Raw genomic sequence first — 22471 nt, 5'->3', positions numbered from 1 at the left:
ATATGCTCATCATGAGATTTAATTTTCAATATTTTAATTGTGTCAATTTGATCTTTCAAATTCTATAAGATTATTCCATCATGATTTTATTCGATATGTACCAACTGAAAAACAGAGTATTTAAACTACAGTGCCCTAAAAACGTGTTTTAACTGTATTGACTTAATTGTCGTGTTATTAATGTTTGTGGATAAATTAATTTTTTTATAACAAACAATAAAAGTAATGTATTTCCATCATATGTTAATTAATAACTTAAATATCAAATGAAATTAGAATGGATGGGCCTGTAAATGGCAGAAAACTTGAGAGACTATTATAATATAAGAAACCATAATATCTCAATATCTAAACTCTATATCTAAAGAGTTAAGGATTTGTCTAATAGGATATGATAAGATATAGAAGCATGATAAAAATACGATTAGATAAAAGCATAATGATATTTAATTATTTGATATTCATGTGATAATAAACCAGATAATGATAAAATAAAATATAAATTATATTCAAATAATAAAATTACTGTTTCTTTAAAATTACATATAATTAATATTTTAGTCTATGCATATACAAAGTATTTATTATGATGACTAAAATTTATAATAAATTATATATAAATAAATATTATATATGAATATATATATTATATTTAAATTTTGTATAAGTTATTTTTTAACATATAAATTATATTTTAGTATAATATCATTTTTATTTATTGATAATTTATATTATATAATATTATTTTTATTTATTAGTAATTTATTTTAAAATATTAAAATTTAATTCATAAATAATTATAATAAATAAAAATTAAATTAAATAAAAAAATTGTTAAAACAAAATCCTAAAAATATTATCGCACAAAACAAAGATTTATATTTAATATATAAAAATTAATATTATAACATAATATTAATTTTATTTATTGATAATTTATTTTTAAATATTAAATTTTAATTTATAAATAATTATGATAAATAAAGACTAAATTAGATAAGAAATTAAAAAAAAATTAAAATCTTCTCATAAAAGAAAATTTATTAAAATACTATCATGTAAGATAAAAATTCATATTTAATATATATGGATTGATTATTTAAAGTAAGATCTTAAAAATTTTACAATTTTTATAAAATTGAAAAGATTATATTTTTAACTAAATTATTCATTCATTCATAAATTTATATATAACTAATATTTAAATACTTTAGTAAAAGAATATATATATATATATATATATATATTATGTTTTAGAATTTATTGATATATTTATTATTATTTTAAGAATAAATCTTGATTGATCTATACTTTATTTAATAATATAATAAAAAAGATATATTTATTATTATTTTAAGAATAAGTCTTGATTAATCTATTTTATTTAATAATATAATAAAACAGATTTTGAACCATATTTTTAATATATATATATATATATATATATATATATATATATATATATATATATTCAAGTATTATAATTTGCTCGGGTGTCTCATTTTAACCTCTAAGTTTAATTACATTGTTAAGGAAACCATACCCAAACTACGTACTAACCTTCAAGGCATGGTGTACCTATTTTCAGGCTAGCACACTATAAAATTCTCATTAATATAAAAATAATTTTAAAAAATCCTTTATATTATGATGATTCTGTCTTCTGGAAATGTCGGGGCACTATGATAAGGATTTAACTTTTTTAAAGAAACCCAACTGACTAATTAATTAATAAATATCATACTTAGGGATTAACTTTTTCATGATATTATTCTTTTGTATCTTAACTAATAGTAAGTAGTTAGAAAAATCTTAACAAAATTGTTTCTAATACTCTTTTGTTGACATTTTTATTATTTGAGTTATAAATCATAAATTTTATATTTAAATTTATTTTTAATCCTTAAATTTAAAATTATTATTTTTAATATTTGTATTTAAAAAAAAAAGTATTTTAGTCTTTTAAGTCATTAATAGTATATTAACTAAGTTCAATGTGATTGTTTTCATTAATAAGGATACTAGTAGATAAATTTGATGAATAGTATTTAATAACTTTTTTAATAAAATTTGAGTATAAAAATTAAAATAATATTTTTTTTAAAATTACTGGGACTAAAAAGACTTATTTCAAATTTGATGAATCAAAAATAAATTTACCTTAAATTTGAAAGACTAACAATATATTTAAACTTAAATTTTATCACTTAATTAAAGACATAATAGGATTTTTAGTCCATCTTTTAATAAAAAAGAAAAAAGAAAAATGCACATTAAATAATATGCAAAACTCATAAAAAATTTTATATCCAACAAATTTATTTTAGAAAATAATTAAAAGTATTAAAAAAATGTTGCTAATATTTCTTCCCTTTTATAATAATTACAATTTTAATATTTAAAAAATATTTTAAAATGAATATTTTTACTTTGTAATATAATATTAATTATTATTTTCTTAATTTATTTTTTCATAAATTATTCAACTTCCATATTTTAAAGACTACTTTAGTAAAATTGTTTAAAAAAATTGTATATTTATTATTGCCCACATGTGTAAAAACTTTTAATTATTGTGAGACGTAAGGAGTCATAGTTTTAAAATCCGGACCGTTCGTCGAACCGGTTAAGATACTGGGTCAGTGGGTCAAAGGTTGAACTGGCGGGTCACTAGTTGAACCGCATAACTCGATTTTTATTTATTTTTATTAAAAAATATTCATATTAATTAAATATATTTTATACTTATAAATTTTAATAAATTCATATCTTATTTTAAATTCAATTTTTCTATCTTATTTTAAATATTTAAATTAAAATATAATAATTAGCATAAATAAATGTTATAAAAAATTATTTACAGCATAGCTATATTATACGGTACATCTTAAAATCACACGATTGAATTAACGTATGTATTGACATTTCCATCAAATTTTTTTCTCTTACATAATCAGTATAGTGTGTGATAAAATATATTACTTTAGTTGGAAGTTGGAATAATTTGTTCTCTTATATGTTTCAATCCGTATTTTTTATGTATTAATAATTTTTAGATTAAAATATATTATCCCAATTTTATGATATATATTAATTATAATTTTTTTTATAAAAAAACTATACACTTTAACTAGTTAAAAGACAACATTATTAATTAGACAAGATAAGTAATATATAAAACACGTATTTTAATTGATTAAAAAAGAGTATAAAATAATATTAATAAAGAGAGAAAAATTATATAAGAATAACTTTGAAAAAAATTCTAAAAATATGATAAATTTATTGTTATTAATTATATTAATTATTTTTCTTAATTTTAATGAATTAAATATTTAAGTCTTATATATAAAAACATGACAATAATAAAATATATTTTTATTCTTTTATTCTAATCGAAAGTTTGATATAGTTCCAAATTATAATCAAGTTATTCAATTACATATAGTTTATCTTCTTGTGTTAGTCTAAGTTTTATAAAATCAAATTAAAATTAAATTTGAAACATGTAATACACACATATAATATTACTGAAAATAATACTATGTATAAAGAGTTATAAAATGATATAAATAGTGTTAGAGAAGGATTATAGGACTCAAATATTAAGGAAAGATTGAGTTCCAATATCCCCTACTAACATATTTCACTAATTTATTAATATTTATCGATAATATATATATATATATATATATATATATATATATATAAAAGGAGGGTTCAAACGACACCGGTGTAACTTTTACTAAGTGTTACACCGCTCAATAATTTTATATTAAATGTGAATTTTGAAAATTCAACCGTTAGATTGAAAGTTCATATCTCTTAGATCATATATATCAAATTTTATATTAATCTAAGATGATTTGATACTTCATTCTCATAAAACAAAATTGACGTAATATATACATTTCAAAATATACTAAAATATGAACACTTTGATTACCTTCAAGTTGTTGTTCAATTTTAACAAAATTTGACATATATGATCTAAGAGATATGAACTTTCAATCTAACGGTTGAATTTTCAAAATTCACATTTAATATAAAGTTATTGAGCGGTGTAACACTTAGTAAAAGTTACACCGGTGTCGTTTGAACCCTCCTCTATATATATATATATATATATATATATATATATATGGGGAATGCTAATGTACTCCCACCTATTTTTTAGTGGGAGTATGTTAGCAACCTACACCAATTTTTTAGGACAAAAAAACCACTCATTTATTTTGATTTGGTTAATTCGTACAAAGGATATTATAGTAATTTAATTTAATTTTAAATGAAAACAAAATAATTTCTCTCTCTTATTAATTTCATTCTCTAAATCATTTCTCTCTCTTATTAAATTTCTTCTCCAACTCATTTATCTTTTTTATTAAATTCTTTCTCTAACTTATTTATCTCTCTCATATTAAATTCTTTCTTTAACTCATTTCTCTTTTATCTCTCATGATGTCTCTCTCCTCTCTCTCTCTGAACAAATAAAATTTTATTAATAGAAAAAATAAATGAATTGGAGAATGAAATTAATAAGAGAGAGAAAATATTTTTATTTTCATTTAAAATTAAATTAAATTACTATAAATCCTTTGTACGAATTAACCAAATCAAAATAAATGAGTGATTTTTTTGTCCTAAAAAATTGGTGTAGGTTGCTAACATACTCCCACTAAAAAATAGGTGGGAGTACATTAGCATTCCCCTATATATATATATATATATATATATATATATATATATATATATATATATATATATATATATATATATAGGAGGGTTATAATCATATAATGTAATTTTTACTAAGTATTACACCATTCAATAATTTTATATTAAATATAAAATTTGTAAATCCAACCGTTAGATCGAAAGTTCTTTACTTTTAGATCATATATACAAAATTTTATATCAATGCAAGATGATTTGATACTTCATTCTTATAAAACAAAATTGACGTAATATATTCATTTCAAAATATACTAAAATATGAACACTTTGATTACCTTCAAGTTGTTTAATTTTAACAAAATTTGATATACACATATAAAGTGATATGAATTTTCAATCTAACAGTTATATTTACAAAATTCACAATTAATATAAAGTTATTGAGTGATGTAATACTAAGTAAAAATTACACTGGTGTAATTATAACCCTCCTCATATATATATATATATATATATATATAAGAAATTAAGAAGGCATGCATGATGCATTCTTCAATCTTGTAGAGTACTGATGCATTACTACTATTGTTGTTCGCATAACATCTAAGTAATAACAAAAATTGTTTTGGTGCAACTTGCAGGTGTTCGCTACCTTGGTTCAACATAGAGGAATTAATTTTGCGTTAAAAGTCGTCGGAACAAAAACAAAAGTTGGTTGATCTTTTGCCTGAAGTCTAGTTCTACACATTTGACCGAAAGGCCAACATACATGCTTAGACCAACAACGTGGCATGCATGCATTGCCACCCATTTTGCTCCTTTGCATCTCGTGTCTGTGTCTGGCTGTGTCATACAATCTCATCTCTTTCAACTTCAATACCCCAAAGCTCCTAGCAATTCAGCTTTCCCAGTTCAAATTGGTGCCGAATCAACATAGGTAGAAAGTCATGGGGCACAAAGCAAAATCCAAAGAGCGGAAAGAGAAAAGATTGCAAGAGATATCTCTTCTCAGGACCATTCCATATGCTGATCACCAGAGGTTGCATTTTCTACCTATTTACTCTCTCATAGGTTCATATTCTCTCATTTTTATTTTCATCTAGTTTTCCTTTCTCCTCATAAGGATAGCCCTTTGATCATAGAATGCCACCGATTGCAACAGTGAAATAACTGCATATTGTTTAATTTATTGAAATGAAAAATCTACCGGTAGAAAATTTGATTGATCACTTTAATGTATCTCATCTAAATCACAATTTTATTTAAGGAGATCGAGTCCATTACATATCGTAACAACACATTAATTGTCAAAACTCAAAACTAGTCATTGGTCAAGGCAAATCCTAATGATTATTAGCTAATTAGGTAAGGATTTAAATATGAAAACAAACGACAACAACCTTTAATTCATGGAACTAGAGATGGCGTTTAATGTTGTGCTTATGCATAGGTGGTGGTCTAAGGAAACAATTGCCGTGGTCACGGGAGGAAACAGAGGAATTGGGTTCGAGATCTCTAGACAACTTGCTGATCATGGAGTAACAGTAATACTAACATCAAGAGATGCTAGTGTTGGCGTTGAATCGATTAAGGTCTTGCAAGAGGGTGGTCTGCAGGAGGTGGCATGTCATCAACTTGATATTCTAGATAATTCTTCAATCAACCAATTTTGTGAGTGGTTGAAGGAGAATTATGGTGGCTTGGATATTCTCGTAAGTTTCTAAAGCACACACATAGCTACTTGTTAGGAACTTATGTTCAAGGTAACATGCATGAATTAAGCAGTAATATGATATGTCTGCAGGTAAACAACGCCGGTGTTAATTTCAATCTGGGGTCTGATAATTCCGTTGAAAATGCTAGTTTGGTCATTGAAACAAATTATTATGGTACCAAACGTATGATTCAAGCGATGGTTCCATTGATGAAGCCATCCTCTCCTGGTGGACGTATTGTAAATTTGAGCTCGCGTCTAGGTCGACTAAACGGCAAACGAAATGTAAGTAAAAAATATGATGTTTTCTGAATATAAATTTGTATTCATTCATGACTAAATATAGTTAATCCAATATCCATTCACTAGGGATACACTATAAGCTTACTGTTTCCCTTCATAAATTATGTAATGTAAGTTTGTTGACTTTTATAATAACTATCTTAAAAGTTATATAAAGAATGATTTCTGATTCAGAGTATATGACCATTAAAGTCTTTGTAAAATAGTTAATCGTAAAAGTGAACATATACAGATTTGTAATTAGATGATTTACACAATCAGTAAAAAGAGTGTTTACTCAAAAATGAATGTAAGATTGTAAGTTATACATGCAGAGATTGGAGAATGAATCATTGAGGGAGCAACTAAGTGATGTGGAATCCCTGACAGAGGAAGTGATAGATGGTATGGTGTCAACTTTTCTGCAACAAGTGGAAGATGGAAGTTGGGAATCAGGAGGGTGGCCTCCATCGTTCACTGACTACTCAGTGTCAAAGCTAGCAGTGAATGCTTACACAAGGTTCATAGCAAAAAAGTTTTCTGAGAGGCCCGATGGTGAAAAGATTTACATCAACAGCTATTGCCCCGGTTGGGTGAAAACCGCTCTCACAGGCTATGCAGGAAGTATCTCAGTTGAGGATGGTGCTGATACTGGTGTCTGGCTTTCCCTTCTTCCTGACCAAGCTATCTCGGGCAAGTTCTTTGCAGAGAGACGGGAAATTAACTTTTGATTGATGTGTCAATTTGGAACCAACTTCATCTGCTTCATGTTCCATGTTTTCAGATTGAGAATGATAGATTCATAGGTTACCCAAACAAAAGATTCACTTGGAACTCTTAATACCACCCTACGTCTTCAATGTTATTATTTTAAGTCACCACTTCATTCTTTTGTTAGATATTTACCGAGGAAAGGAAGTTACTGCATGTTTCTTAATTGTTACTTTAACTGTGCTATCTTCCAGTTGCTAAATTCATTAATGCATGTTACAAATAGAGCAAAAGAGGAAACAGTTCTTCTTTCCCCTATCAATCAATTTGCGATGTCAGGCAGGGAACCTTTTTCTATTTTCTTTTTTTACATTATAATTAAGAAAAAGAGGAGACAGAATTATCTATAACAAAGGGTACAATTGATGCTCAAAAGAAACTGTGTAGGGTAAGATATTAGGAATGTATTTATCATTGTTTCTGAAGTGAATTAAGTTTATTAGGCCTTTTAATACAAACAAATGAGGAAGGCTCCGCATCCCGTTATCACTTTCAGGTACTTATTTTTCACCTCTTCTCTTCTCTTCTTTTTCTTTCCAACGTGATTGTAGCGTTTCCCAGGCCCCTTTCACTGGTAACTCCCTCTCCCTCGATTTATCCGACGAAGAAACCAAAAGACGCTTGTTCAACAGGTTCCCCTTCTCAATCTCAATCTCTTTGCTATTTGACTATTTGGATTTGCTTCTTAGACTGCCATATTTCAATAAAAACTATGATCAATCAGAGTGCTTAGTTTCTTTTGGTGTTTCATTGCTAGGGACCTTACTTCCACTTTGATCAGTTAAGCAAGTTTGTTTTTATCACTCCAATCTTGTCAAACCCCAAATATAGGAGAACAATACAGTACAGTAAAAGTTTTTATTTTTTTATTTTTTTTTATCTACCTGGTTTAAGAGGATCACCTTATAACTCCATGTCCAAATTCAGATTTTAGTTCGGCTACTTTTCCTGTTAACTTTTGATGTAACTCCTTTAAGAGGGCCTTTTTATGTTTCCAAATTTTAGCTTATTAGTACAATAATTGGCATATTGCTAATTCATGAGATTAATCCAAAAGAAGTTGAAGAGATTATTAGACTCTATTTGGTTAAACTTTTTCAGAAGCACCTTTAAGAGTAAAAAGAAACAAAATATGATACATTGAACTTCTCCATAAGTTAAAATCCTTTTATCCACCTTACTTTTTCGACAAGTTAAATGGAAAGAGTTTTTATAAAAGTTAAGTGCACAAGTTGATTTTAACCTATGCAAGAAACTCTATTCATTTTATCTTCTATAAGTGCTTTTATTGAACTTTATCTAAACAGTAACCGAGACTAATTTATTTAGTGTCTCTGGAACTTAACTACTTTGTACACTTTTTATGAGCAATTAGATGTTGGCAGTAAATTGAAAACGTTATTGACAAATATAGGTCATTTGATGATTTTGTTGGAGGATTTACTTTGCAAGTTCTGATAAAAATGGAAATGAGAAAGCAACTAGTAGCTTAACTTTGAGAGACAGATCCGTTGATTTGTGTTCATGTCACTTCAAAAATCAAAATCCTATTCCAGATTTATGGAAGTGGATATCTGGGCAAGAGCAACCCCCAGAATCAATCAGCATCAACCCAGTGAGTCTCATTTCATTATTTCAATGATGAAATTGCGATTTGGCTATTTCTTTGGATTTTGTTTTTCTTTGAGGGTTACAAATCTCATGTCCGTTGTTTGTTGCATAGGTCTTTGCTGCAGTGCGAGAAGGAGTTACGAACAATCTTGAGGGTCATTCTGCTCCTGAAACAAGAGCAACACCTGGCCAACCATGGGTGAGAGGCTGGGATGATATTAAGAAATTTCGATCAGTAGCTTGAGAATAAACAATCTTTTTATTTGTTACAATGAAAAAAAAAAAACATCTTGTCTACCATATTTTTCACTATAAATAAGGGCTGGGTAACTGCAACATAAAGGTTTGTATTAGCCCCTAGAGATCAATAAATGGGTGAAAAGTGAAAACTAGAAGAATGTGATCGACTTTCTTTGAACCTTCTGCATTCGCATTGTATACCGATTGTGAGTGGCTTGAAATGCCTGATTCTTGATTATTCTTTTTCCACTCTAACTTTCTAACTATGTGTCTCATTGTTTGGTACTTTCTTTGTTCAATATATTTTGAACACTTTTACGGTTTTAGTTCCTTTATATGTTAATATTGTATACTACTACAGAATTGGTTTGTTATATTGAGAGAGAAAACAATCAGATAAGCTACACTAATAAAACAAAGGGTATCATACGTTCACGTTTTGTATAGAGAAATGTTAAATTCAACATAACCTAAGTTAGCTTCAATGATGAAAAGTGGTTTTTTTTTTTCTTTTTCCGTTTATTGCTTTGAAAATTGCTAATTTTTGAGAGAAGTTTTGAAATGTTAATCAAAACACAATTCCAATGCTAATCCAACACTTTCTCTCGGTCACATTATGTTGCATCGAAATGTTGGAAAACGTAAAACATATCACACCTACAGAACCCACCTATATGATACCAGTTACAACCTCATGGCGAAACTTTGTTGGAAATTAAAAGTGAAAAGGGAAGGTGCCAACTTTGTTTTGAGTCGAAGGTGGTTGCTCGTGGGTGTTTGGTTTGGTTAGATTTTTTTTTACAAGTTATAAGATTAGCTTTCGGATTAGACTTGAAGTAAGGTAAAAAAAATTATTAAAAAACTAATAAATCAGAGGGCATTTATTAGATAATCGAGTCATGTGGAGATAATCTGAATTTTAATCTTTTGTTAGAGAAAAAAATTGTTGAAAAAAGTAAAATTTATTTGAAATAACTTCTACATTCCAAACTCCTGGTATACACTAATAAAGATTAAAAAAAATGGTATATATAAATATAAAAATAGGTTATTTTGGGTTTGCGAGCGTGGACCGCGAGATTGTATATTTATGGCGGGCAATGAAGTTGGACCTCAAAGTCACAGTGACAGGCACATTCCTTAATTCTTATCTTCTTAGCAATGGCCTCTGCGAGAGAAGTAAGCATTGATTTGTTCTTGTTATTATTATTCCTCTTTGTTCAACATTCCTCATCCATGGCGGAAGATCCCGTTCCCGCCGATTGGCCGGAGCAGTTCCACTCAGTGCTGTTCATCAACCGAAGCGGGTCTCTCCAGAAAACGGACCTATGGTACGACTGGCCCAACGGCCGCAACTTCAACATCATCCAACACCAACTCGGTGTCCTCAAGTACGACCTCGAGTGGGACAATGGCACATCCTTTTACTACACCCTCCAACCCTTCGACAAAACCTGCAAAATTATCCATTTCGAGGTCGGCATTCTCCGTCCTGATTGGCTCCACGGTGCCACCTACCTAGGCCAGGAGTACGTCGACAATTTCCTCTGCAATGTCTGGGAGAAAGTTGACTTCATCTGGTACTACGAGGATGTCCTCACTCGCAGACCCGTCAAGTGGATCTTCTACTCCGGTTAGTTACTTGTTTCCGTGCACGTTACAAGTAATTTTGAAAGTTTCTTTATCAAAAATAAGAAGTACTTTTCAGTAGACAAGATCCCAAAAGCATTTTTTAGTTTGTATTCTGGTTAAGTCTAATTTTTATTATCTTGTTTCTTTGGTATTCAAAATATAATATATAAATGATGAACAAGTCTCATCTTAGTAACTCTGATCTCAGAATTTAGATTCATAAGGTTTAGTAAGTTCCAAACTAAGCTAGTGGATGGTATTTGGTATACTCGGAGGAACAAAATAAACTTGTTAGCTCAAAAGGCGCGAGTTCGTTGGGAGTAAATATGGTGATTTAAATTTCAAATACTTTCATGCTATCAGGGGAAGGCAGCGATGTAACCAGATTATTGCTTTGAAGATAGGTGAGCATATGGTAGAGGAGGTTTATGAGATTAAAGAGGTGGTGAGTTCATATTTTGAGGAGCATTTCAAAGCCAGAAGTTGGCTTAGCCCGCGAGTGTCACTTACTGGTTTTCCTGTGTTGTCTAATGCACAAAATGCAAGGTTGGTTGGTGACTTTACTGAGGAGGAGGTGTGTTGTTTGATTAAGGAGAGTGATGGTGACAAAAGCCCAGGAACTGATGGGTTTAATTTTGCTTTCTTGAAGAGATTTTGGCCTCTTATGAAGGTGGATGTGATGGATTTGCTTGCTGAGTTTCATACTAACTTGAAGGTTCCAAAGGCTCTTTTGTCTTATTTTGTGGCTTTGGTCCCCAAAGTTCCCTGCCCTCAAGGTATGACTGATTTTTGTCCTATTTCGTTGCTTGGGTGCTTGTATAAAATTATTTCTAAGGTATTGGTGAATAGATTACGTGGTATTCTTCCATCAATTATCGCAGAGAATTAGTCTGCTTTTATTCCTGGTAGACATATGTTAGATAGTGTTCTAGTTGCTGCCGAGGCTATTGATTATGCTAAAAAATATAAGAAGCCGGTTTTTGTTATGAAGATTGATTATGAGAAGGCATATGACTCTGTGGAATGGGATTACTTGTTGTTCATGCTCCGAGGGTGTGTTTTTGATGAGAGATGGGTCCGGTGGATGGAAGGTTGTGTATGTGGGGGTAGTCTATCAGCCCTAGTGAATGGGAGTCCTACGACGGACGTAGCTATTGGTAGGGGATTAAAGCAGGGTGATCCATTAGCACCATCTTTGTTCCTAATTGCTGCAGAAAGTCTCAGATTGTTGATGACTAGGGCTTTAGATATGAATCTATTTACGAGATTACACTTGGGTGGTGAAGGTCTGACGATTTCTCTTTTGCAGTTCGCTGATGATACTTTGATCATTGGAGAAGTTACTATGCAAAATCTGTGGTGTTTAAAGGACATCTTGCGCTGTTTTGAGTTAATTTCAGGTATGAAAATTAATTTTCACATGATTTGCGTGGTTGACATTCATTCAGGGGTAGATTTCATTGATTTGGCGGCTTCTTTTTTACATTGTAAGGTGGGTCAACTACCGTTTAAGCATTTGGGCTTACCTCTTGGTGCAAATCCTAGGAAGTTGTCTACTTGGAAATCAATGCTTGATGGCTTACGCAAGCGTCTATCCTCTTGGAAGCATAGGCATTTGTCCATTGGGGGGAGGATGACCTTAATTAATTCGGTTTTGAATGCTATGCCCATCCATTTTCTGTCATTTTTTAAAGTACCGAACTCAGTGATTAAGGAAATTGTGGCCATTTAACGTGATTTCTTGTGGAGAGGTGTCAAGGATGGCTCAAAGATTCCTTGGGTAAAATGGAAACGGTGTGTAAGTCAAAGGTTGAGGGTGAACTAAGAATCAAGAATGTCAAATTGTTCAATTGGGCACTGCTAGGGAAATGGGTGTGGAGGTGCATGCTCTCTCCAGGTATGTTGTGGGCTAAAGTTCTTCATGGTAGGTATGGGCGCATTGAGTCCTTTTCTAATTGTTCAAATGTGGATAGGAGGGCTTCTTGGTGATGGAAGGATATAGTGTGGGTGCTACAACAAGGAAATTTTTGGTTGGATGAAAAGATTGAGCGTTGTATTGGCGATGACACTATGACCCGATTTTGGGAAGATAAGTGGATAGGTGGTTTGCGCTTGTTGGATGTCTTTCCTTCTTTGTACTCCTTTGCCTTTGATCCATTGTCAGTGGTGGCACATAATGGAACTTGGGAGGGATCTAGGTGGGTGTGACAGGTTAATTGGAAAAGAGAACCTTTTGTCCATGAAGTTAGGAGTGTGAATACCTTGTTGAAATTGCTTCAGGGTTTGCAGATTTTCTCTTCTAAGCAAGATTATTGGAGATGGATTTGTGATAAGGACGGTGTATTCTCGGTGAAAAGTATGTACCTTTGGCTGCAGCGCTTGCTGGGTGGAGAACTCAGATATTCTTTAGATTTTCATCTATTTATAAAAAGTCTTTGGAAATGCAAGGCTCCGATCAAGTGTTTGGTGTTCTGTTGGCAGGTGTTCATGAATGTGTTTCCGTGCAAATCATTGTTACAAGTACGTGATGTGGAGTTGGATAACAATTTATGTTCTTTTTGCTCTTTGTTTGTCGAAGACCCTCTTCATCTCTTTCTAATGTACCCTATGACTTTTAATACTTGGTTAGCTGTTGCTAATTGGTTGGATGTTGCGGTGGTTCTTCCTAATTCGTTAATTTCTCTTTATTTATATTGGACGAATTTTGGTATACATAAAAAACGTTCTCAGTGTTTTCTAGTGGTTTGGGTTTTTGTTATCTGGTCACTATGGCTTCATCGGAATGTTATTATCTTTTAGTAAGGTGTTACGGATTGCAAGGAAGTGTTGGACAGTATTAAACTTCATTCATAGAAGTGGATTACTAGTTCTGTCCCTAGTTGTTCTTTTAGTTACATTAGTTGGTATTATAACTCGGGTTTGTGTTTCTCATAACTTCTGCTTTGGTTTTGAATTCTAATTATGTCTGTGTCTCTTGTAACGGGTTAGAGTACCCCTTATACTTCCTTTAATTTAAATCTCTTTTGTTTATCAAAAAATAAAAAAGTTCCAAAACCCATATAATAGTATTAAAATTCATTCTAGTGATTGGAATTGGGCCTACAAGCCACCTGGTCTCATATCAAATCACTTGCAGATTATGACTCTACAAATGTTTATTCTAACAGACTTCACATTCCAGGTGGCCAATTCCAACACTTAGAAGTGTTGGAGATTCTCACATCTAGGAGTGACATGATTAAAATAGGATATATATAATTGGTGAACAATCATCTTACATGCATGCACAATGCTTACATTTCTTAGGATGGTGTTTAATTTAATTATGAATAATGAGTGTAGCATTCATTCCTTATTGTTATGGTGGGTGTAGGGATGGTTGCTCATGTGATGACATTTGAGGTTGGTGCGGTGCTGGAGGATGAAAACTGGCAGGCTCCTGTCTACTGTTTTAACGAAACGAGTACGGCCCTCTTAGATTCACAAGATGCTTCTTCTCATGGGATGTTAATGAGAGAGATACCGCGTTCTTCATATTCTAACTAATCGTGACAATGGAGTATGTTCTTTATGTTTTAAAGAGAGAAAGTAACACGTATGGTAAGAAAATAAGAGAGATAAAAAAAATGTGGTGGAAATAAGATGGAAGAGATGTATGAATGTAATTGCTCTTTTATAATTTATTTCTTTATTTAGTTATGAGTATGTTTTAATGTTAATATAAATCAAGATTATCGTTTTATCTTGTGTGTAACACATCTATTATTTTTCCTTTGGCCTTGTCACAGCCGAGGTACCTTCCTTGAATGTATATTCTGTTCAGTAGGTTGATTTTATGGAACTCCATTACCCCCAAACTCGAGTGTTTTTATTTGCTCTCAATTTTCCATCTATGACTTTTTTCCTTTTTAGATTTTAGTCTCAAGCATGTCTTTACCGTCGTTCCAGCTTCTTGCCTCCATTTTGATCTATCTTTTTGCAAATTGGTTGTTTCCAGCATGTTCTCTTTCATTAATTAGCCATCCTTTCCAATTCTACATAGATACTCTCCATCATTGATTCTTGAAAGACACAATTAGGCCCTCATAGATGTGTAGTTTGGCCATTCTTGTACTCAATTTGTCTTTAATCCCAAATTCAGTCCAACCATCCTACCCTCGCTGGTGTATGGTCTAATCTATCTTTTATTTGTTCTATCTTTGATCCTTGATGCAGTGTAACTTGTCTTTAATTTGCTTGGTCTTGCCTTTCGATTTTACAACGCAATTTGGCTCTCCTTGATGTGTAGTGTGGGTTGTTTCTTATTTTCTGTCTCCAATGTCATATGCAGTTTGGCATTCTTAGTTTCATCCTCTTACCCATTACCTATCCTCTTTACCTCTAATTTCAGATACAATCTCCCTCTTTTTTTTGGGGGGGTAGGATTCATATACAATTTGTTTCTGTCTAAGTTAATTATAGTTTGTTTTCATTTAGCATGTTCAATTTCCCCTGCAATACTTAAATCTCAATATTTCAATTGATCTTGTTGTAGTGGATACTCGTTTACAAACTCCAAACTGTTGTTTAATTATAACTGCATTATCGTTCAACTTTCAATCTTGACATCATTTTCTTAGAAAATTCTGCTACCTTTCATTTTGATGACATTGTTGAAAATATAAGATGCTTCTTATCAAGTTTAATGGCAACAAAGTAAATACAAATTATCCCCTCTATAACTACATTGCATTCTTCACCCGCCAGGGTTGATAAACAATTAAACATGACCATTCTTCTCTCTCAAAATAATTGTACCATTTATTGTATGGCCATTCTGAGCGCTTAGAACAGAATGAACAAAAGAAAATGAAAGATCGGGAATAAACTACACCCCTTATTAAAGGGCATGCAATGGAACACTCATTCAGCCTAGTATTGGTTGTTGAGATAGAAATATAATCCAGCAAGCACTGCAATTCCCACGACAATTGCAATAGGAAGTGCCTTCCTGTGGAAATTTTATTTCATAATGTTAATGCCAAAACAATGGTAGGAGATATAATGACAGACATAGAAACAGATAAAGATTTATGGCTCACCCAATTGCTTCATCTCTCTGCAATTCTGCTTTTCGTGCCTTTCTAACAGATGTGTCATTGGCATCTCTTGTGACAGCCGGTGCATATGACCTAAATCTTCTTTTTGGAGCACCACAAACTGCAAAACACTAGTCATTAATGGCAATAGCAATGATAATGCACTTGTTTCAATTCTTTTGCTTCTACCAGGTTCTAACAAGAGCTGCCTAATCATTAACCATTCCAAAACCTCATGTTTCTATCTTATCATCAGTAAGTGTGTGTTTGAGTGAGTGTTTACAATTGACTTCAACGAGATGTGATTTATGGCTAGATTTTTTATTCTAAAAGCAAGCTATTATTAGTAAAACTTAGTATAAAATGCTTTTATTTAATGCAAAAGTTATCTAAAACTATTTAGACTCACAAATAAAATACGAAGATTTAGTTAAAATTATATTATCTAGTATTTGAATGTAACGTGAATCCAAACATGGTTACCAGGGCAGAAGTAGTTATCAGGCAACTTGTCAAAGGGAGTCCTGTCGTTGTAAATATACCTGCATGGATGAATTAACATAAAATTGCAGCACACAAAAAAAGAAATAGCTTAATGGTGTTAAATGAAAGGGTACTAACCCGCAATCGCGACAGATATAGGCCTGTTTGGAAGCGACGCGCATGGAAATCCTGGGGGGTGCGGAAGTAATAGGGTGAAGGTGAAGGTTGAAGTTGAAGGAACCAGAGAAGAAGGTTGACTTTAGAGCAAAAGGGTTCATCAAGGGTCGTCGGAGACCGGCATTGACGGTAAGGCTCGGTGCCTGCAAGGCCATCTCTGTGTTCAATGTTCAGGATCACACACACACACACAGAGAAGAAGAAGAAGAAGAAGAAGAAGAAGATAAGAGAAGAATGAAAGAAATGGCTGTGAAACAAACATGTGCAAACGTGTCCCCGTCCTACGTGGCATCTAATTTCTCACTCTTGTTTTATTTTTATGTTTTTATTATACTATTGGTCGTGTTAAATATTTAACAGATTACTCACAATATCGACTTTATAAAGTTCTGCCCTCTCCAACTTCTTCGCCTACTTTTTTTTTCTTCTCAATTGATATCTCTTTCAATGTACTCCCAAAAATATGATCGGCTACTAAAATTTAAATATTTCTTTTACATTATATTTTAAGAGATTTAAGACTAGTTTTACTGATATCTTAAAATATTATTCTCTCTTAAACAATATTTGAAGTAAAGAAGTTATATAAATAGTTTTTAGGATTTTAAAAGTTATATTATATATTTCTTTAAGCATTGAAAAATATTTTAAATTAATTCTCCAACATTAGTATTTAGTAAAGTATATTAGGAGCTAAATTAAAAAAAAATTAACATTTTATGAGCTATTTATGTTATTTTATTATTTTAATGATTATTTAAGAGAAAAAGTAATGCTTGAGGAATCAAATTAATATTTCATTTATAACAAACAATGTGTTGCTGTTGAAAAAAAAATTATTCTCTTTGATTAAATCAATAACATTTCTAGAATAAGTTAGTAAACTATGCGATGAATTGGAATTTTTTTTTATTGATCTTACCTTTTTTATGAACAAAATGACTTTTTTTTTTACTGAAAATAATATATAAATAAAAAAACCAAACCTCTCAAATCTAAAGGGACTTCTAAAATTAATTTATGTCGATATTAAAATAATATTTGATCAATAAAAATATTTTTTCACAAATAATAATTAATTTTTAATTATTAATTTTAGAATACTATCAAGACCATATTTATAATAAATAAATAAACTACTCTCCTAAAAACTATTAGAAATATCCAAAAACATAAAATAGTGACATTTGTTAGTATCAAAGCAAGAGTCACTCAATATGATTATTGAATAATAACTTCCAAAAACATTCTCATTCAACATAATTATTCTAATTTATATTAACATATATATATATATATATATATATATATATATATATATATATATATATATTATGTTTAATCATCTGGTTCACAATATTATTTTAGTTACACGCCTAAGTTCTAAGCTTCGGTAGCATCAAGCGCATGCTGCATATGCAACCAGTGTCACAGAAAGAAAGAAAGAAAAAAAGGTGTGGGGGTGGGAGGGAAATATTTTTGGCTTAGGCTTGTGCTAGTTAACCTTAGCACGGTTTATAATTTTATGCTGATGAAATCCGCAGTCTTGGTCTTCTTCTGCATGCATTCAAGCACATTGTGAAAGCTTTTTGTGAAAGAATCCAGCACCTCACGTTCCAGTTGTGATCCAACTTCATTCCAATCAATACCCAACTTCTCAATTGCATTGTAAATGTCTTCAGCCTCTGATACTTGTTCATCAAGACTCCTTGAAACAATACCATGGTCCATGAATGCATTAAGAGCTTGCTCTGGTATGGTTGAAATCTATAGAGGCACCAAATAAAGGCAAGGTTATTTAATTAAGCAACCTAATAATGAATTGTCTCAATTTTAAGCTTTTTGCACACCAACATTAATCTATATTAGATCATATGATAATCCAGTAAATGTAACATGGCTTACTGTATCTGGTCCAATAAGAGAATCAACATAAAATGTGTCCGGGTAAGATGGATTTTTCACATTTGTTGAAGCCCACATCAACCTCTGCTTCTTGGCACCTCTCTTCTCCAAGTGTTCCCATCTGGGACCAGAAAACTTTTTCTGGTAAAGTTGGTAAGCTAAGACAGCTTGAGCAACCGCACCCTAAAACAATTATTGTAACATTTTCAGGCAAAAGTAAAAGAACAAGACTCCCCTCCCCCAAACAGAATAAGAGTTGACTATCCTGCACAAACTTTTGTAACCAGAAAATAAAGTGACATTTTTTTTTTGCACTTTTTTCATCCAAATTTTAAAATTTGTACATATTTTGTCACACTGATAGTTGATAGATCGACACCAATAATTAAAATTGATATAATATGTTTATCCTTGATACAACATGTTGAACCTAACATTGATGGTCAACAACTCAACATGATACTTTATATTACATCATTTATATGTTACATTAATAATTCATGTGACATCATTTGTATGTTACATTAATAATTCATGTGACATGTGAATGATAAATGTATTATGTCAAGAGTTAATTAACAATGTTTGATGATCAAGATGATGAAATATACAATTTCAAAAGTTAGGTGATAAAATTCACAAAATCGTCTTCGGTAACAAAAGGTGCAATTAAGCCTTATAATTAAAAGTTAAAACAAAAAAATTAAAATAAGAAACACTTTCTCAAATGAAACGGCCTTAAAGTTAAAAACAAAATGCTTCACACCTTTCCTTTGAGTTCAAGAGCCTCAGAGGTACCAATTTGCTCAAGTTTCTTGTCAATTGTAACATCCACTCTACTGATGTAGAAAGCTGCTGCACTAGAAACCTTAAAGAGATCAGTCATGCCACAAGCCTCAAGCCCATCCAAATAAGCATCAATTACTGCTTCATATTTAGGGAGACAGAATATGAGCTGTTCAAATACACAGTCACAAACTATCAGCATATTGCTATTGCATCCTACTGGATAAAATTTCGTGACATCAGAAAACTTACAGTGGCATTTACACTTATCCCCGAAGAAATAACCTCTTTTATTGAAAGAATGGATTCATCAGTGGCTGGAATTTTAATATAGACATTTGGACAGCCAACCATTTTATGAAGCCATTTTGCTGCCTCAATTGTCCCCTTGGTATCATTTGCTATCTTGGGGGAAACTGCAACAGAAACATAACCATCTACACCATCTTTTTCATTGTAAATTGGCTCAAAGAGTTTGCAAGTATCTTGTATGTCCTTCACAACCATTTCCCAGTAGCCACTTTCTACGTCCTTCCCTGCCTCCACCAAGTTCCTGTTTGGTTGCTAATCAAATTAATACTTTTATTTTCAGTGTATGGAATTAATGATGAGTGTTAGTGATATACTGTACTCTCTAATATTTTTTTAAAATGTATTTTATTATTAATAAAAAAATATTAAAAATTATAAAATTACAAGTAAAACTTCTTAAATGAGACTATAATTTTGTGATTTTAATAAATTTTTAACTAAAATTATGATATTAAATTCAATTTCCGTGAACAGAAAAAAGAAAAGCAATTTTGCTTTTCGTTCACAACAACAATAAAAGTCTTTTCCGATTAAGTGAAGTGAGCAACATGCATGAAACACAACTATGTTTTCTTATATGCCATTTAGATATAAGTATTGGTTAGTGCTTTCTTGTACGGTTCTAAGTCTACTTATTGGGGAAAAAGGGTTCCAAATGCAAGAAGATAAGAACAAAAGTGAGGACTTCCTTTTCAATTTTTGGAAACAAGTAATCTATAGCTAAACGTTAAAAACTACCTCAACTGCTCATCGTAACCATTTGAGGATGAAATAGCTCTTTCAAAAATCTGCAATGTGAGAAGATTGTACAATAATTAAAAGAAATACACAATAAAACAAAATCCAACATAAAAGTAAAAGAAGAAGATGAAGAAAAGATGTGAGTACCGCTGGATTGGTAGTGACACCTCTGATTCCATTGGCAATGAATGGAAGCAAATCTGAAACAGGGCGACAGAGATTGTCATAGTAAGGACTCTGTCTCTGCTTCTCATAGAGATGGTGTAGAATTCTACTACTTTTAATCTTTGCCCCGTTACTGTTATGACTCATTCTTCCCCTTAAACTTAAACTGAGGCTACAAAATGAAAATAAAGAAAAAGGATAAGATGAGAGAGAGCAAGTGTTGGTTAGTTATACGTGGCTATGGTGCAAGAGTGCAACAAGTACAACTTTTTCTGTAGCTGAAAAGGTATAATGAATAATGAATGATGTGAGTTTGAATGTTTTATGAGATGAGGGGAGTAACCTTGTCCTTAATGACCCTGGTAATGGAAAACCAGTGCCACTCTTTAAACAACTCATCAAGGGGCTGCTTCAACTTCAACCCATGCCAATACTCATCCACTGCAAAACTTATTGCAACCAATGCTCAATTTCTTTATTGCCTCAACTTGAATGACTATCAAGTTAAAATAATTGTAAAATAACTCTCAACAAATTAACAATAACATTGCCTCAAAATTCAAAAGGATTAAATAAAATATATAACTAAACTGATGATATTGATACAAACTTAAAAATTAAAATAATGGTAGATAGTTAAATTTAAAAATTTATTTGATGATTTCTTAATTTTGTGGATCAACATCACCATATTTTCTTAATTTAATGATAAAAATAGATGTTTACTCATTTTATTTATTTTTACTTATTATTAAGATTAATAATACACATTTAATTTGTTTGACATTCAAGATTTTTACAAAAATATTAAGTAATATAATTAATATTTTTAAATTTTATAAAATTATTATATAATTTTCTAATATATATTTTATTTTTCATATTAATAAGATTCGTTCTCATTTATACTTTTTTATGCCATTATGAGTAAAACATATTTATTTTAGGAGATCTTTTAACATTAGAAATGAAATTTCTCTAATTATGTTAACCTTTCCTTCGGTAAGTAAAATTTCACGTCAAATTAAGTATTACTAAATTTTAATTAATCACTAAATCTTGAGTTAAGAATTCTAACATATCATTAGTTTATCCGATAGTTTTGAGGGTGTCATTCTCAATTTATCATTTTAATTGAAAAAATGCATTTAATACTTCATTAATATGTTTAAATAAAAATAAAAATTAAATAAAAAATTATTGAAATGTCAAATTAAATGAAACTTAGAGTATATGACCACCTTATCGCAGTTCACACCTACAAAATTATTACATGACATAAGATAATCTCCTTTTTAAATATAATCAATATTTAATATTTTTATAAATGAAAATATAATTTATATCACGTGGAAATGGATGAATATCATATTCACATATTCCAGAAGCATTTAATAATTTCTGGTCTTGTTCATTATGGTCTGTACTCATAATTTTCTAATCATTAAGGGTATGTTTAAAAAGAGGCAAGTTGTAGAGAAGGAAGAGAAAGTGTAGGAGAAGTGAAAAAAAGTTTTAAAAAAATGGAGTGTGTTTGATATTAGGGAAGAGGGAAGTATTTTGAGATGAGTTCCATTGAGTAAAACTTCTTTAAAATGAGGGGAAGAGTGAGGAATTTTACTTTTTGAATAAATAAGGATCAGTTATGTATAATATATGAATTATAATATTAAAAATAAATTTTATTTATTATTTTTAAATAATTTTTTCATAAAAATTAAACTTTCAACGCCACTACCAACAATAATAATAAATAAATTGTTTTTAAGTAAAATTACTTTTTTATTTATTATTTATAGATAAAATTATTAATAAAAACAATTTTTTATTTTATTATTCATCTATTTCTTTTTTATTAAATAATATTTATTTTTATTCTATTTCTTACTTATTTCTC

The 22471-nt window shown here is 30.4% G+C and overlaps 5 protein-coding genes across 12 annotated transcripts; 3 read left to right on the top strand and 2 right to left on the bottom strand.

Moving 5' to 3' along the window:
- Window positions 1-5480: 5480 nt before the first annotated feature.
- Window positions 5481-9558, top strand: LOC109813662 (short-chain dehydrogenase/reductase 1). 4 transcript variants are annotated; one of them, XM_083069155.1, is made up of 8 exons: window positions 5481-5716; window positions 6128-6389; window positions 6482-6676; window positions 7009-7940; window positions 8006-8076; window positions 8202-8224; window positions 8859-9059; window positions 9168-9558. In XM_083069155.1, exons 1-4 carry the CDS (start codon window positions 5625-5627, stop codon window positions 7402-7404), a joined length of 945 nt encoding a protein of 314 aa, XP_082925281.1. In that variant the 5' UTR covers window positions 5481-5624; the 3' UTR covers window positions 7405-7940; window positions 8006-8076; window positions 8202-8224; window positions 8859-9059; window positions 9168-9558. The 4 variants fall into 4 exon arrangements, with proteins under 4 accessions (XP_082925281.1, XP_029130265.1, XP_082925280.1 ...); XM_029274432.2 differs by lacking the exon at window positions 8202-8224; XM_083069154.1 differs by having other exon boundaries at window positions 7009-8076.
- LOC145955205 (succinate dehydrogenase assembly factor 2, mitochondrial) lies at window positions 7906-9299 on the top strand. Its single transcript, XM_083069914.1, has 4 exons — window positions 7906-7940; window positions 7996-8076; window positions 8882-9059; window positions 9168-9299. Exons 1-4 carry the CDS (start codon window positions 7906-7908, stop codon window positions 9297-9299), a joined length of 426 nt encoding a protein of 141 aa, XP_082926040.1.
- Window positions 9559-10363: 805 nt separating the features above from the next.
- On the top strand, window positions 10364-14789 carry LOC109813684 (uncharacterized protein At4g14100). Of its 4 annotated transcripts, XR_014431821.1 has the most exons (5): window positions 10789-10928; window positions 11291-11703; window positions 12237-12327; window positions 12420-13447; window positions 14301-14440. XR_014431821.1 is itself a non-coding variant. In XM_083069156.1 (3 exons), exons 1-3 carry the CDS (start codon window positions 10848-10850, stop codon window positions 14471-14473), a joined length of 345 nt encoding a protein of 114 aa, XP_082925282.1. In that variant the 5' UTR covers window positions 10796-10847; the 3' UTR covers window positions 14474-14789. The 4 variants fall into 4 exon arrangements, 2 of the variants coding, with proteins under 2 accessions (XP_020233505.1, XP_082925282.1); XR_014431822.1 differs by lacking the exon at window positions 12420-13447 and having other exon boundaries at window positions 14301-14438; XM_083069156.1 differs by lacking the exons at window positions 11291-11703; window positions 12420-13447 and having other exon boundaries at window positions 10796-10928; window positions 14301-14789.
- A 787-nt stretch (window positions 14790-15576) lies between these two features.
- LOC109813697 (uncharacterized) lies at window positions 15577-16894 on the bottom strand. Its single transcript, XM_020377938.3, has 4 exons — window positions 16627-16894; window positions 16489-16547; window positions 16009-16126; window positions 15577-15917 (listed from the first exon to the last, which is right to left on the bottom strand). The coding sequence occupies exons 1-4, from the start codon at window positions 16818-16820 to the stop codon at window positions 15839-15841; spliced, it is 450 nt and encodes a 149-aa protein (XP_020233527.1). The 5' UTR covers window positions 16821-16894; the 3' UTR covers window positions 15577-15838.
- A 965-nt stretch (window positions 16895-17859) lies between these two features.
- On the bottom strand, window positions 17860-21048 carry LOC109813681 (uncharacterized). 2 transcript variants are annotated; one of them, XM_020377914.3, is made up of 7 exons: window positions 20918-21048; window positions 20557-20746; window positions 20407-20456; window positions 19609-19909; window positions 19337-19525; window positions 18571-18753; window positions 17860-18432 (listed from the first exon to the last, which is right to left on the bottom strand). In XM_020377914.3, the coding sequence occupies exons 1-7, from the start codon at window positions 20971-20973 to the stop codon at window positions 18181-18183; spliced, it is 1221 nt and encodes a 406-aa protein (XP_020233503.1). In that variant the 5' UTR covers window positions 20974-21048; the 3' UTR covers window positions 17860-18180. The 2 variants fall into 2 exon arrangements, with proteins under 2 accessions (XP_020233503.1, XP_082925279.1); XM_083069153.1 differs by having other exon boundaries at window positions 20557-20740; window positions 20918-21002.
- Window positions 21049-22471: the final 1423 nt, after the last annotated feature.

This window comes from Cajanus cajan, chromosome 2, assembly GCF_000230855.2.
Source record: "Cajanus cajan strain Asha chromosome 2, NIPB_CcT2T_4, whole genome shotgun sequence".
NCBI lineage: Eukaryota > Viridiplantae > Streptophyta > Magnoliopsida > Fabales > Fabaceae > Cajanus > Cajanus cajan.
This window is presented reverse-complemented; position numbering and strand designations above follow the sequence as displayed.